General features: G+C 41.5%; 1 protein-coding gene and 1 long non-coding RNA gene across 5 annotated transcripts in view; one reads left to right on the forward strand and one right to left on the reverse strand.

Annotated features, from left to right (window-relative positions):
* The window catches only part of PTPN9 (protein tyrosine phosphatase non-receptor type 9), a 126941-nt gene that overhangs the window by 72190 nt on the left and 40487 nt on the right, over nucleotides 1-14264 (forward strand). For 3 of the 4 annotated variants that reach the window (XM_028133409.2, XM_054716670.1, XM_054716671.1), the window contains exons 6-7: nucleotides 12023-12121; nucleotides 12324-12434. In XM_028133409.2, the coding sequence (XP_027989210.2) occupies nucleotides 12023-12121; nucleotides 12324-12434 (210 nt within the window). The remainder of the gene's footprint in view (nucleotides 1-12022; nucleotides 12122-12323; nucleotides 12435-14264) is intronic. The other variant, XM_008157051.3, reaches the window with a different exon arrangement.
* LOC129149190 (uncharacterized) overlaps nucleotides 1-14264 on the reverse strand; it is a 52527-nt gene that overhangs the window by 461 nt on the left and 37802 nt on the right. The gene's annotated exons all lie outside the window — the stretch shown is intronic.

Below are 14264 nucleotides of genomic sequence, written 5' to 3' on the forward strand. Positions count from 1 at the left end.
CACATCCACACTCTTTCAGCAGACATTCACTCGGAACTTAAACAGTTAACTGAATTCCTGTCTAACTCTCCTAACAGAAACAGACTTGGGAGCCCTCCCAGAACCCACGCCCCAAGAATAGGATTCTCTATCCGTGTCTCGGTGAGAATCTACCGGAGGAGGTACACTGCCTTCAGTCCTTCTTCCTGGTAATAAGATGACCGGTCACACAAGGATGCAAGCAGGAAAGTGAACTCGAATTCACTTAATCGAACTCACTTAACCTCTGGAGGCGTTTCTAGTGACTCCGAAAGAATGCAGGGGCATGTCAGGCATCTCCCCATTCGGCTGTTAGCACCACCGAGGAGTATCTCTGGGGCCCTGGAACTTCTCAGGTGGTGCACCTCCCCCGGGACCTCCCTGGGGGCTGGCAGCCAGGCCGGGGAAGGCTGTCTGCCCTCAGCATCTGAGACCGAGTGCTGGTACACAATATCTTGGTGGAACCTCCAAATGTTATATAAGAAATCAGCCAGCTGAATAGGGGACACCTTAGTAAGCCAAATGTGGAGTCTTTATTATGTCGGCGGACTCAGAGGAATATTGCTTCCAGAGTCTGAGCCAAAACAACATGGAGGTAGTTATCTTTTTATACTTTCCTAGGTTCTTTGTCTCCCAAATACGGGGTTTCTGGACCTTTGCAGGCTTTACAAAAAAAGTCTCATATGCTGAGATGGGGACAGTGCGCTTAGCAGCTATCTTGCAGGAAACCTGTGGCCTTCAGCACAATATGATTCAGATAACTAGGAGGCACCTGGCATGAGAGGAACCAATGCCAGACTCTTATGTTAGCAGAGATTTGAGCAAGTGTACTTACAGAAGCCAGAGATAGCAGAATTAATTAACAGAACAAGGGACCATCTGTATTCAGTGGAAAACTTCTAAACAACAAGATGGGGTACCTATGGTTCAGTAGAAGGAAGAAAATAATAAAGATTAGAGCAGAAGTAAATGACATAGAGACTAATAAACAAAAAACAAAAACCCAAAAACAAATATACAAGAAAAAACACACAAACAATCCAAGAGCAGATTCTTGGAAAGAATAAACAAGATTGATGAACTGTTAGCCAGACTCATCAAGAAACAGAGAGGACCCAAATATGTAAAAACAGACACAAAAGCAGAGAAGTAACCACTGACCCCACAGGAATACAAAGGACTGTAAGAATATACTATGAACAATTATATGCCAACAAACTGGGCAATGTGGATGAAACAGACCAATTCCTAGGAAAACCCAATCTCCCAAAACTGAATCAGGAAGAATCAGAAAACCTGAGTAGGCCAATAACAACTGATGAAATAGAAGCAGTAATTAAAAAACTCTCAACAAACAAAATCCTGGGTCCAGATGGCTTCATAAGAGTTTTACCAAACATTCAAAGAAGAACTAACACCTATACTCCTCACACTTTTCAAAAAAATCCAAGAGGAAGGAACACTTCCAAGCTCTTTTTATGAGGCCAGCTTTATCCTAATTCCAAAACCAGATAAAGACACTACAAAGAAAGAGAATTACAGGCCAATATCCCTGATGAACATAGATGCTAAAATCCTCATCAAAATATTAGCAAACTGGATCCAGTAATATATGACAAAGATCATACATTATGACCAAGTGGGACTTATCCAGGGATGCAAGGCTGGTACAATATTCAAAAATCAATGATCATATCAACAGACACAGAAAAAGCATTAGACAAAATCCAACACCATTTTTGATAAAAACTCTCAGCAAAGTAGGAATAGATGGATCATTTCTCAATATGATAAAAGCCAAGAAAACCATCAGTTACCTACAAGGGAGCATCCATAAGACTGTTAGTTGAATTCTCAACAGAATCTTTGCTGGCCAGAGGGATTGTTAAGAAATATTCAAGGTGACCTACCACCAAGATTACTCTACCCAGTAAGGCTATCATTTAGAAATGAGGGTCACATAAAGAACTTCCCAGACAAGAAAAAGCTAATGGAGTTCATCACCACCAAACCAGTATTACATGAAATGTTGAAGGGTATTCTTTAAGAAGAGGAAGAAGAAAGAGAAGAAAAAGAGATAAAAAATATTATTAATAAAATGGTAACAAATACATATCAATAACTGAATCTAATAATCAAAATAAATGAACAAATGATCTAATGAACACAATAAACTGGTGAATAAAATAGAACCACAGGCATGGAAACATGGAACAGACTGACGAGACTCAGAGGGAAGGGGAGAGTGGACACAGGAAGAGATTAACCAAAAGGGGGATACACACACACACACACAGAGTGGCCAGATTATTATGACCACCCCATCAGTACTTCTTTGGGCCACCTTTCGCCTTCAATACTGCGGCGATTCTTCTTGGCATTGATTCCACGAGATGTTGAAAGGTGATGCGAGGAATCTGACACCATGCCTGAGGAATAGCACTGTCCAGTTCTGTGAGATTGGATGGTTGTGGAACCAGCTGCCTGATGGCTCTTTTAACTTCGTCCCACAAATGCTCAATTGGATTGAGATCTGGTGATTGTGGAGGCCACCTAAGCAAGGTAAAGTCTCCCTCATGTTCTTGAAACCACTCCTGTACAATACGAGCACCGTGGCATGGCGCATTGTCTTGTTGGAAGAAGCCATCTCCATTGGGATACGCCATCAACATGATAGGATGAACTTGATTAGCAACGATATTTATGTATGTTGTGCTATTCAGACGTTGTTCCACACGAATTAACGGGCTCAAATCATGCCAGGAAAACATGCCCCAAACCATAACACTGACCCCACCAGTTTGAAGGGTCGTACTCATGCAGGTGGGGTGCATGCTTTCATGCTGTTTCGGTGAAATTCTCACTCTGCCATCTGCATGATGCAACTGGAAACGTGATTCATCGGACCACATGACTTTTTTCCAATGCTCGACTATCCAATCCTTGTGTTCCTGTGCGAATTGGAGACGTTTTATCTTGGTAACTGCAGACAGCAAAGGTGTTTGAACAGGCCTTCAGCTTCCATATCCCATACGATGCAGTGTACGGCTAATGTGCCTACAAACGTCAGGTGGTCATAATAATATGGCCACTCAGTGTATATGTATGTATTATTCAGGGGCTCAGACAATAGGGTAGTGAAGGCCTGAGGCAGGGTGAGATCTGGGTGGCGGAGAGCAATTGGGAGGGTAGGAGGGCATATGTGTAATATTCTCAACAATAAAGATTTAAAAAAAATAAATGAAAGGAAAGAAGGGAAAGTAAAAAAAAATAAGAATAGAAAAAAAGCCAGTCCAGTGTGCCTCAGTGGTTGCACGTTGACCATGAACCATGAGGTCCCCCAGTTAGATTCTTTGTCTGGGCACATGTGCTGGTTGTGGGCTCAATACACAGTTTGGGGGCGGAGAGGTGATAACAGGAAGAAGCCAATTGATGTCTCTTTCTTTCTCATCAATGTTTCTATGTTTCTATCCCTCTCATTTCCTCTTTCTCTAAAATCAATGAAAACTTTTTTTTAAAGAATAGGAAAAGGAAAATGGTAATAGAAAAAAGAAGAAGAAAATTATGGAAGGGAAAAAGGAGAAAGAAAAAAAATTACAAAAAGGAAAAAGAGAAAGGGAAAAATAGACTAAGAAAAGGAAAAAGAGTTACGAAAAAAAGAAAAGGTAATAAAGCAATAAGAGACAATATAAAGAAAATAATGAAAACAATAACCAAGTGGAGTTTGTCTCAGTAGTGTTTAGTGCCTGTTGCAATCTTCCTTTGGATCATCCTCTTACGTTGTCTGAGGCTGTTTGATATTCTGGTTTCAGGCCTCCTGGAAGGTAGTATAGTGCTAGCCAATGTCAGAAGGTGTCCACAATTGGCTTTTGGCAACCTGGTCAAAGCTTCTAGCCTTCCACAATTTGTAGCTGCTTACGCTGGTTTAGCTGTGTACGGAACGGAAAGGGCCTCGTATGCTCTAAGGCCAGCTTGTTAGCAGCATGGGGTCCATGGTGGGTCTTCCAATGTCCCAAGGAAGCTCAGGATCCACAGCCTCCGCGTGCTGTCCAGATGACAGGCTTAGTCATTGAAAATGCAGTTTCTGAAAGGGATTTTGGTGGAATCAGGAGGATGGGACCTCTTGTGAGGGTGAGTTGCCATTCAGACTTCAGGAAAGATGATGAATGTGCTCCCCTGCCCTGGAGCCACATGCCTAAGTCTGTCCTGGAATATTTCCCTCACATTGGCAGGGTGGACCCCCTTCTAGGCATGCCTATGGGGTCTGCTTGAAGCCAGAGGTTTCCATCAGCCCTCCCATTTTGGGGAAGTGCAAATTAAGTTCCTTGTAAGTTGGGCAATGGCCCTGCTGTAAAGCCAGTCTCTGATGGCTCCTTAGATTGCCCAGATCCCTCTGCTGCTGCCTCTGCAGCAGGGTTTGAGACGCAGGGTGGGGCAGGGGGACTCCACAGAGTGGGGTAATTGCCTTTCTCCAGACTGCTGCTACTGCCAGGGACTTGCACCTCTGAGGACAAATGGCTGCTGCAGTATTGGGGGGAGGTGGTGGGATGACTGAGTACATTGATCCCAGTAGCAGCTCTCCCACATCACTCCCTAATGCCTCCCCCTCCAGACTCTCCTCAAGTGACCTCAGTGTGCACCACCTTCCATTTACCGAAGTCCAGAGTGAGTAGTTGTGAAAGAAAATCCTGTGCTTTGCCCCTTTAGGAACAAAAAGTGGCTCTGTCCCTGGCAGGCTCTGTTTCTTTCTGACAGATGGAATCCCCACTGCCTATGATTGCTGAATGCTACCCGACTGGCTGTTCTAGGCTGCAGAGTCCCGCCCGGCTTCTAGGCCTCACTCCTCTCAGGGGAAGCAACACCCCCAGCCCCAACTCCAACCCCACAGCCAAAGTATCTCTCTGCACCCTTAGCCTTTGCCAATGGGAATAAGCCAGCCCCTCTCACAACCCCACTCTTACCAATCTGCAGGTGGTTTCTGTCCTTGTTTAAAAGTATGCTCTTCAGCTAGTCTTCAGTTGGTAATTCAGGTGAATGCTCCCCAATTTAGTTTTATTTCCAGTTCCATTCTGGGAGGAGGTGAGAGAAAGATCCACTTACTTTGCTGCCATCTTGAAACCTGTGATATCTCACTTCTTAATGTTTTCCCAATCAAGTGGGATAAAATGGTATCTTGTGGTATAACTTGCATTTCTCTTGTTAGTGAGATTATCTCTTCATAGATTTATTTGCCACATGTGTTCTTCTACATAATACTTTTTTATGGTTTTTACCCATTTTCCTATTCATTTGTCCATTTATGTTGTTTTTCATATTGTTGATACTAAGCCAATAATATATATGTATTAATATACTAGAGGCCCGGTGCATGGATTCATGCATCGGTGGGGTCACTCAGCCTGGCCTGCACCCTCTCACAATCCAGGACCCCTCGGGGGATGTAGTAGTGCACAAAGCAGCAGGCGGCCAGGGAGGAGCCTGAGCCCAGGCCCCGCTGTGCCTGCTGCCGCAGCTGCTCAATAAGTTCCAGGAGCTGTGGGAGCGCACTGACCACCAGGGGGAAGCTCCTACGTTAAGCATTTGCCTTCTGGTGGTCAGTGTGTGTCATAGCGACTGGTGGACCAGTTGTTTGGTTGCTTAGGCTTTTATATATATACTAGAGGCCCGTTGCAGGAAGATTCCTGCAATAGGGCTACCTGCGGTGGTCTCTGCCACCCTGCCTGCTTCCCTCCCTTCTCCCCCGACCTGCCTGCTTCCCTCCCGTCTCCCCAGCCCCGCCTGCTTCCCTAGTCTCCGCCGCCCTGCCTGCTTCCCTCCCGTCTCTGCAGCCCTGCCTGCTTCCCTCCAGTCTCTGCCGCCCTGCCTGCTTCCCTCCAGTCTCTGCCGCCCCGCTTGCTTCTCTGCAGCTTCGCTCCTTTCTGCAGCGCTTGGCTTCTTTCTACGCTGTCTTCAGTCTTCTCTCTGCACCTGGGTATGCAAATTAACCACCATCTTGGTTGGGTTAATTTGCATATTTGCTCCTGATTGGCTGGTGGGCGTGGTTTGTGGGCCATAGCAGAGGTACAGTCAATTTGCATGTTTCTCTTTTATTAGATAGAACTAGAGGCCCGGTGCATGAAAAATCATGCACCGGGGGGGGGGGTGTCCCTCAGCCCAGCCTGCCCCCTCTTACAGTCTGGGAGCCCTCAGGGGATCTCCTACTGACTGCTTTGGCCCGCTCCTTATAGGGAGCAGTCCTAAGCTGCAGTCTGGCCTCCCTCTGCGGGAGACGATTGAGCTAATCAGGGGAAGGCGCCACCCCCATCACCCCGCTGCTACTGCCACTGCTGGCCATGGCAGCTGTGAGGCCTGAGCCCCAGGCCTCACAGCTGCTATGGCTTTGTCCGGATGGATATCCAGATGGACATCTGGAAGACGTCCACCCTAATTAGCATATTACCCTTTTATTAGTATAGATAGATACTGTCTTTGTTTATAGCTTTATTTTTCACATTTTATAAAGTTCTTTTTTTGTTGTTAGAGAACATTTATTTGGGTAAATTATAGACATAGATGAAGTAATTCCTAGAGGAAATGGGCTTAGGAAATGAGTTATGGAGGTAAAGGAAGGGCCCCTGGAGCTTAGAAGTGAGGAAGCTGATGGTAACATCCCTGGAGGAGGGGGAGGGAGAGAGGAAAGGGAAAGAAGACACAGGCATTCCCCCGGGAGGGAGAGCTAAGTCCTTTTTTTCTTGTTGTTAATCCTCACTCAAGGATATTTTTTTCATTGATTTTATTTTTATTTTTTAAATCTTTATTGTTGAGAGTATTACAAATGTTCCCCCTTTTTTTGCCCCATTTCCCCCATTGTCCTAGTTTCTGCCCTGCCCCAGGTCTTTACCACCCTATTGTCTCTGTCCATAGGTAATGCATATATGCATATACCATCTTTGGTTAATCTCTCCCCACTCCCACGTCCCTCCTTCCCTCTGAAATTCATCAGTCTGTTCCATATTTCCATGCCTCTGGTTCTGTTTTATTCATCAGTTTATTTTGTTCATTAGATTCCTCATTTTTTTATTTTGATTTTTTTATTCAGTTGTTGATAGCTATGTTTTTATTGTTTATATTTTTGATCCTCCTCCTCCTCCTCCTCCTCCTCCTCCTCCTCCTTCTCCTCCTCCTCCTCCTCCTCCTCCTCCTCCTCCTCCTCCTTTCTTCTAGCGTCACATGATGTGAATGTTGGTTTATTTGAAGTAGTCCCACAGGCTTCTTATACTATCTTCATATTTTTGGATTCTTTTTTCTTTTTGCTGTTTTGATTGGGTGTTTTTTTGCTTCCTCATAGTCTGCATCACTGATTTAATTCTTGGTGTCTGCTACTCTACTGTAACTTATTCTTCATTTCAATTAGTGTATCCTTCATTTCTGACTGGTTCCTTTTTATGGTTCCTATGTCTTTTTTCATGCTGTTGAAGTTCTCACTAAGTTCCTTGAAGTTCTCATTAAGTTTCTTGAGCATCCTTTTAACCATTGTTTTGAAGTCTGTATCTGGTAGTTTGCTTGCTTCCATATCATTTAGTTCTTTTTCTGGAGATATCACCTGTTCTTTCATTTGCAACATGTTTCTTTGTCTCCACATTTTGGCTGCTTCCCTGTGTTTGTTTTTATGTATTAGGTAGAGCTGCTGGACTTGATAGAGTAGCCTTGTGTAGTAGGTGTCCTGTATGGCCCAGTGGCTCAACCTCCCCAGTCACCTGAGCTAGGCACTCGAGGTGCACACCTGTGTGTGTGGGCTGTGTGCACAGTCTAGAATCTCAGGACTGGTGAATTTATGAACTTAATGAAAGCAATACAGCCTATTAAGTGATAGAGCTGATATTATAATCCTATACCTTATATATTATCAGAATAAAGAGCTTGGTATATATATGCCCAGGCTTTAAATTATGTATGTGTATATGTATGTATAAATATACAGGATGATGATAATTTATGATTTTTTTCCTTTACAAATAGGGAATTGTATTATATTCAGTAGTTATAACTTGCCTTTGATTTGTTTTTTTAATTTTCATCTAAGGAGTGAGGTTTTTTTTTGTTTGTTGTTGTTGTTTTTGCTTGGTGATTTATTTTATTTATTTTTGTTTAAAGTATTACATATAGTAGTACATATATTTCCTTTTTTTCCCCCCCATTGACCTTCCCCCAGCCTCCCCTAACCCCTGTCGCATGCCCTCATCCCACCCTTCCCCGGCCCCGAGTGTCTTGTGTCCCTTAGTTGTGCTTATATGCATGCATACAAGTCCTTTGATTGATCTCTTTCTCTCCCTCCCCAACACTCCCCAGCCTTCCCACTGTAATTTGACAGTCTGTTTGATGCTTTACTGCCTCTGTATCTATCTTTTTATTCATCAGGTTATAATGTTCTTTATTTTCCATAAATGAGTGAGATCATGTGGTATTTTTCTTTCATTGCCTGGCTTATTTCACTTAGCATAATGCTCTCCAGTCCCATCCATGCTGCTGCATATGATAAGAATTCCTTCTTTTTTATAGCAGCGTAGTATTCCATTGAGTTTTTTAATCCACTCATCTGCTGATGGGCATTTAGGCTGTTTCCAAATCTTAGAGAAGAAAGAAGAGGGAGGGGTGCATATATCCTTTCTAATTGGTGTTTCTAGTTTCTTGGGATATATTCCTAAAGTGGGATTACTGGGTCAAATTGGAGTTCCATTTTTAGTTTTTTGAGGAAACTCCATACTGTTCTCACAGTGGCTGCACCAGTCTGCATTCCCACCAGCAGTGCATGAGGGTTCCTTTTTCTCTGCATCCTCGCCAGCACTTGTCGTTTGTTGATTTGTTGATGATTGCCATTCTGACAGGTGTGAGATGGTACCGAATTGTCGTTTTGATTTGCATCTCTCGGATAATTAGTGACTTTGAGCATGTTTTCATATGTCTCTTGGCCTTCTGTCTTCTTTCAAAAAGTATCTATTTAGGTCCGTTGCCCATTTTTTTATTGGATCGTTTATCTTCCAAAAGGAGTATGAGTTGTATGAGTTCCCTGTAGATGTTGGAGATTAAACCTTTATCAGTGATAACATTTGCAAATATGTTCTCCCATACAGTGGGCTTTCTTGTTGTTTTGTTGATGGTTTCCTTTGCTGTGCAAAAGCTTTTTATCTTGATGTAGTCCCATTTGTTTATTTTCTCTTTAGTTTCCATTGCCAGTTGTTCGGTTGATTTGCATATTATGCTTTTATTATTAAAGATAAACTAGTAGCCCTGAACACGAATCTGTGGGTCAGTAGCTCACTGCCACCCTCCAGTAGCTCTCCGCCCCCTGCCCCACCCTCCTGTAACTCCCCCCTCCCTCGCTACCCACTTGTAGCCAGTAGCTCACTGTCACCCTCCTGTAGCTCTCCACCCGCTGCCCCGCCCTCCTGTAGCTCCCTCCGCGGCCCTCTCCCCCTCCCCCCATAGCTTGCTGCCCTGCCCACTCCTGTAGCTCTCCACCCCACTCTCTTGCTGATCCGTGATCAGGTCATTATGCCGTCGGTTGTTAGCTTCACAGTGTAACGACCATTTGCATATTACCTCTTTATTATATAGGGTAATTAATAAATTAATTTAGAGAGGATTGACATCTTTTTTTAAAAAATATATTTTTATTGCTCTCAGAGAGGAAGGGAGAGAGAGAGAGAAACATCAGTGATGAGAACCATTTATCAGCTGCCTCCTGCATGCCCCCCACGGGAGATCGAGCCACAACCCGGTTATGTGCCCTGACTAGGAATCGAGCCATGACCTCCTGATTCATAGATTGATGTTCAACCACTGAGCCACGCCAGCCAGGCAGGATTGACATCTTTGCAGTGCTATCTTTTTCATTCCGAAATGCTCTGCTTTTTTGTCCTTAATCCTCACCCAAGGATATTTTTCCCAATGATTTTTAGAGAGAGTGGAAGAGAGAGGGAAAGACAGAGAGAAATATTGATGTGAGAGAAACACATCGATGGTTGCCTCCTGCACGAGCCCTGACCAGGGCCCAGGCTAGGGAAGAGCCTGCAACTGATGTACGTGCCCTTGATGGGAATCGAACCTGGGACCCTTTGGTCCACAGGCCAATGCTCTATCCACTGAGCCAAACTGGCTAGGGCCAAAATGCTCTGCTTTTTAAGAAAATACTTTTGTTATGTCTTTCAATAAGGTTTTAAAATTATTTATCTTGCATGTTTCTTATGAATTTTATTCCTGGATTTAAAAATATGTACATATATTTTTAAAAACATGGCATACATCAAGGATAAATCATCTTTATTCTAAGACTAGTGGGCTACAAGGAAAGTGAGAGAGACAAATAGACAGGGTGTGTGGGTAGTGTGTATATTGCACAAGTGCTGTTATAAATCAGATTTTTATCATTATACTTTTATGTTTATTATCATTTATAGGATGGTTAATTTTTTTCATATTTATCTTTTATACTTTAAAATACCATTGTAGTTAGAAAAAATTTATTGTAGATAATTTTGGACAACCCAGAATTGTTAACATTAAGAAAAAATATGACCTTTAATACTATCATGCAGAAATAACCTCTGTTGACATTTTGGTCTATCACTTTCTTCTAGAAGTTTTTCAATATGGTCTTAGTTATGTTCATACAATTTTTCTACACAATAAGCTTCATCAACTTTATTTTATGAACACTTGTAATTGCTGAATAATAGTCTTTCCTGTATTTACTATAAATAATTTAACTATTTCTATGTTGTCAAATTAAAATTATTTTTTACAATAAGTAATTTTTCAACCAACATTTTTATATCCGTATTTTTGTATGCACATTAAGTTATTTGCTTGAAGTTAATTTCTAGAAGTAGAATTACTGGAACAAGGACTCTAATCATTCTTAATAAGATTGTAAAAAGTAAAAGTAATACAGAGTATCATAGAAAATAAAACATGAAGAATTAAGACTACTCACGATCCCACTTATCAGAGATAAAATCTATTTAGCTTTAGATATAATTTTTTATTATCTTTTTTCTGTTAATGCATATGTGTGTCATTTTTTAAACAAAATTAAGATTATAGTTTTGATCTTAAGTTTTATTGTGAGCATTTTCCAGTTTTAAAAAGCTTTCAAATGTTCATTTTAAAGGTTATATAACAATCTTTTAAAAAGATATACCAATTTTTGTTAACCACTACCCATTTTCAGACATATGTTCTTTTCAGTTTTAAAGTATTATTTTTAACTATCAAAAATAAAAGTACAGTAAATGTTTTTATTTATAAATCTTTGTGTTACTCACTATTTTCTTAGAATAGAGTCTCAGAAATAGAATTACCTGATCAAAGTATACATTTTTAAGGACATATATAAAGCCAAATGCCTTTTAGAAGGTGTTATTAATTTTCTGTCCATCCGCAGTATATTTGGGTGCCAAAAGTCATTTTGCTGAACTAGGTCTGAGTCTGTAGTTCATTGCTTTGAGGAAGCAGAGGTAATGGCTTCTACTTTCTATTTATCATTTTGTGGAAGTATAGGTGTTTCTTGAGATTGATTTTTGATCTGTCAGTTAAAGTGGCCTTGGCTATTTAGATTTAGGCCCTGAAATAAGTTGTTGCATCTTTTTATTTATTTACTTATCTTCATTGTTGAAAGTATGACAAATGTCCCCTTTGATTTTTTGTTTTAATGTGTTCCCATTGATCTCTTCCACCCCATACCTGCCCCTCCCAGGCCTTTACCCCACTATTGTCTGTGTCCATGGGCTATGCATATATGCATGTAAGTTCCCTGTTAATTTTTTGCATCTTTGAGGGAAGAGATGAAAGGTGATTTCCTCAAACTTTAATGAAGAGGCTTTTGAAGAATTTTGTTCTGGATGCTATATATTTAGAGGAAATGTTTGCAGACCCCAAAATTAGTAGAACTGAAGAGTAGCCAGAGAGTGATGTGTCAAATTGAGACTCAGTCTTTTGAAAAACAATGGAGAGAAAGTGGTAGCAGAACCTAAGGATGCACACATGTTTGCTGATAAGAAAAGTCAGGATAGTTTTTGATCACAAAGCTTATGTCTACAGGAACATAACATCAATACTTTTAAAGGTAAATCAGCTTTTAATTTCTTTATTTTAAACCACTTTTTCTTCAGCTACTCAAGTGAAAATTGAATTATGCTGTAGACTCCCCCTGCTGAGTATGAATGGGTAGAAGAGCAGAAAACCTGGGCTTGAATAGCCACAGGTTCCATTTGCCTCTCTTGCAGTGCCGTGATTGGTATTTTGAAATCCTCATGTGTTTTCCACAGGGGGCATTTCCAGCTCGTTTGAAGAAAGTGCTGATTGTGGGAGCACCCATATGGTTCCGAGTGCCCTATTCCATCATCAGCCTCCTCCTGAAGGACAAAGTCCGAGAGAGGGTAAGGCAAACTAGCTTTATTTTATTTGGAGTTGGATAGAGATTTCCATCTTTGCTGTTGAAACCTGCCAGTTTTCTACCTTCAAAAAAATCCTGTTGTCTTTTCTTCCAGAGCGCTTTCTGCTTCTGTCAGTGTATTAAGGTGTATTCTCTGCTCTATTCTTTTTTTGTTGTTAGTCCTCACCCAATATTGATTTTTAGAGAGTGGAAAGGAGGGAGAGAGATGGAGAGAGAAAGAAACATCAATGTGAGACACATTGATTGGTTGCCTCGCACATGCACCCTGACTCGGGGATCGAGCCTACAACCGAGGTATGTGACCTTGACTGGAATTGAACCTAAGACCCTACAGTCCATGGACTTACACTCTATCCACTGAGCCAAACTGACTAGGGCTCTGCTTTATTCTTTCTTGGCTCAGTACAGGCTGGCTCTCCCACTGCACTACAAGTTCCTTGAAGTTAGAAACTGGACACTCTCCCATCATAGCACTTTGCATAAAAATAGTACTGAAGAAACGTGTTCTCTGGGTAACTTAGGGATAGCTACTACCAAAATTTAGCCCATTACTATACAGACCTTTAATATTTAACAATCCTAATGTATAAAAACCCAGGGGGCGTCACGACCTACACGACCAGACGGACCAGCTCCCTCCCTGCCCTAGCCTGGGCATGGCGGCGGTGGGAAGGAGCTCTGGGCCCCCGCCGGGGCCCAGCAGCACTCTGGGTCTCATGCAATCGGGGGCATTGCCGGTCTTCAAACTGGACCCTGACAGGAGGGAGGAGGGAGCCCCATTGCTCGCAGAATCAGCTGTTGGACAGCTTGCTGTCAGCGGCCTGCCAGCCAGGAATCCCATTCTGCTGCACCCCAGACCCTGATCTGACACTGACCTCCCATTTAAATTAATTCAAAGACAGTTTCCCGTGATGCCAACATTTTCGATGACTATTAATAAATCACAAGGACAAACTCTAGACAGAGTAGGAATATTCCTATCTGAACTTATTTTCACACATGGTCAATTATATGTTGCTTTCTCTCGAGTTTGAAAAGCATGTGGTGTTAAAAAAGTTGCAAATACTTCATCACAAGGGAAATTAGACAAGCACTCTGAAGATGTTTTCACTCTTAATGTGGTATACAGGGAGATATTAGAATAAGTTTAATCAATTTATCAATCATTGTATCAGTGTTGTTTTTACATCATGTTTTTGTTGTTTTTATATCATGTCTTTGTTGTTGTTATATCATGTTGTGATTGTTTATTTATTAATAAATTTATATATTATTTTCATATGCATTTTACTAATTTTCTTTCATCTCTGACACTTCTATTATAGAGAAAGGGCAAATAGCAATATTAAAATATTTCCTCTAATTAATTCCCTTTTAATGTGCACGAATTTTGTGCACTGGGCCACTAGTGTATAATATAATTGCATTAGTTGAACTGGTTTGACTTTGTTCAACTAGAAATACCATTCAGTCCTTAGACCACCAAGGGGGCAGAGAAGAGTATTTCACTATGTCTCTTTCTACCTAAATTTCTGGCATTTTCTCTTCAGTGCCTGGGCGAATGCTCTATCTACTGAGCCAAACTGACTAGGGTTTGGCATTTTCTTTTAAAACAGCTTGTTGCTTCCTAACTTCAAAAGTGTTATCTAAAATTATCTCAATTCCATTATTCTCGGAGTGTTCCAGGACTGAAAGGTTATGGTGTTACTAATTCACTCATTCATTTCTACCCTTGAAAGGAAGGGCATATGAAACATTGACAAATTAGATTTAAGATAATAAAGTTGTTATGGAATATCAGAGATTTTTGTAG

Source organism: Eptesicus fuscus, chromosome 5, assembly GCF_027574615.1.
Source record: "Eptesicus fuscus isolate TK198812 chromosome 5, DD_ASM_mEF_20220401, whole genome shotgun sequence".
Lineage (NCBI taxonomy): Eukaryota > Metazoa > Chordata > Mammalia > Chiroptera > Vespertilionidae > Eptesicus > Eptesicus fuscus.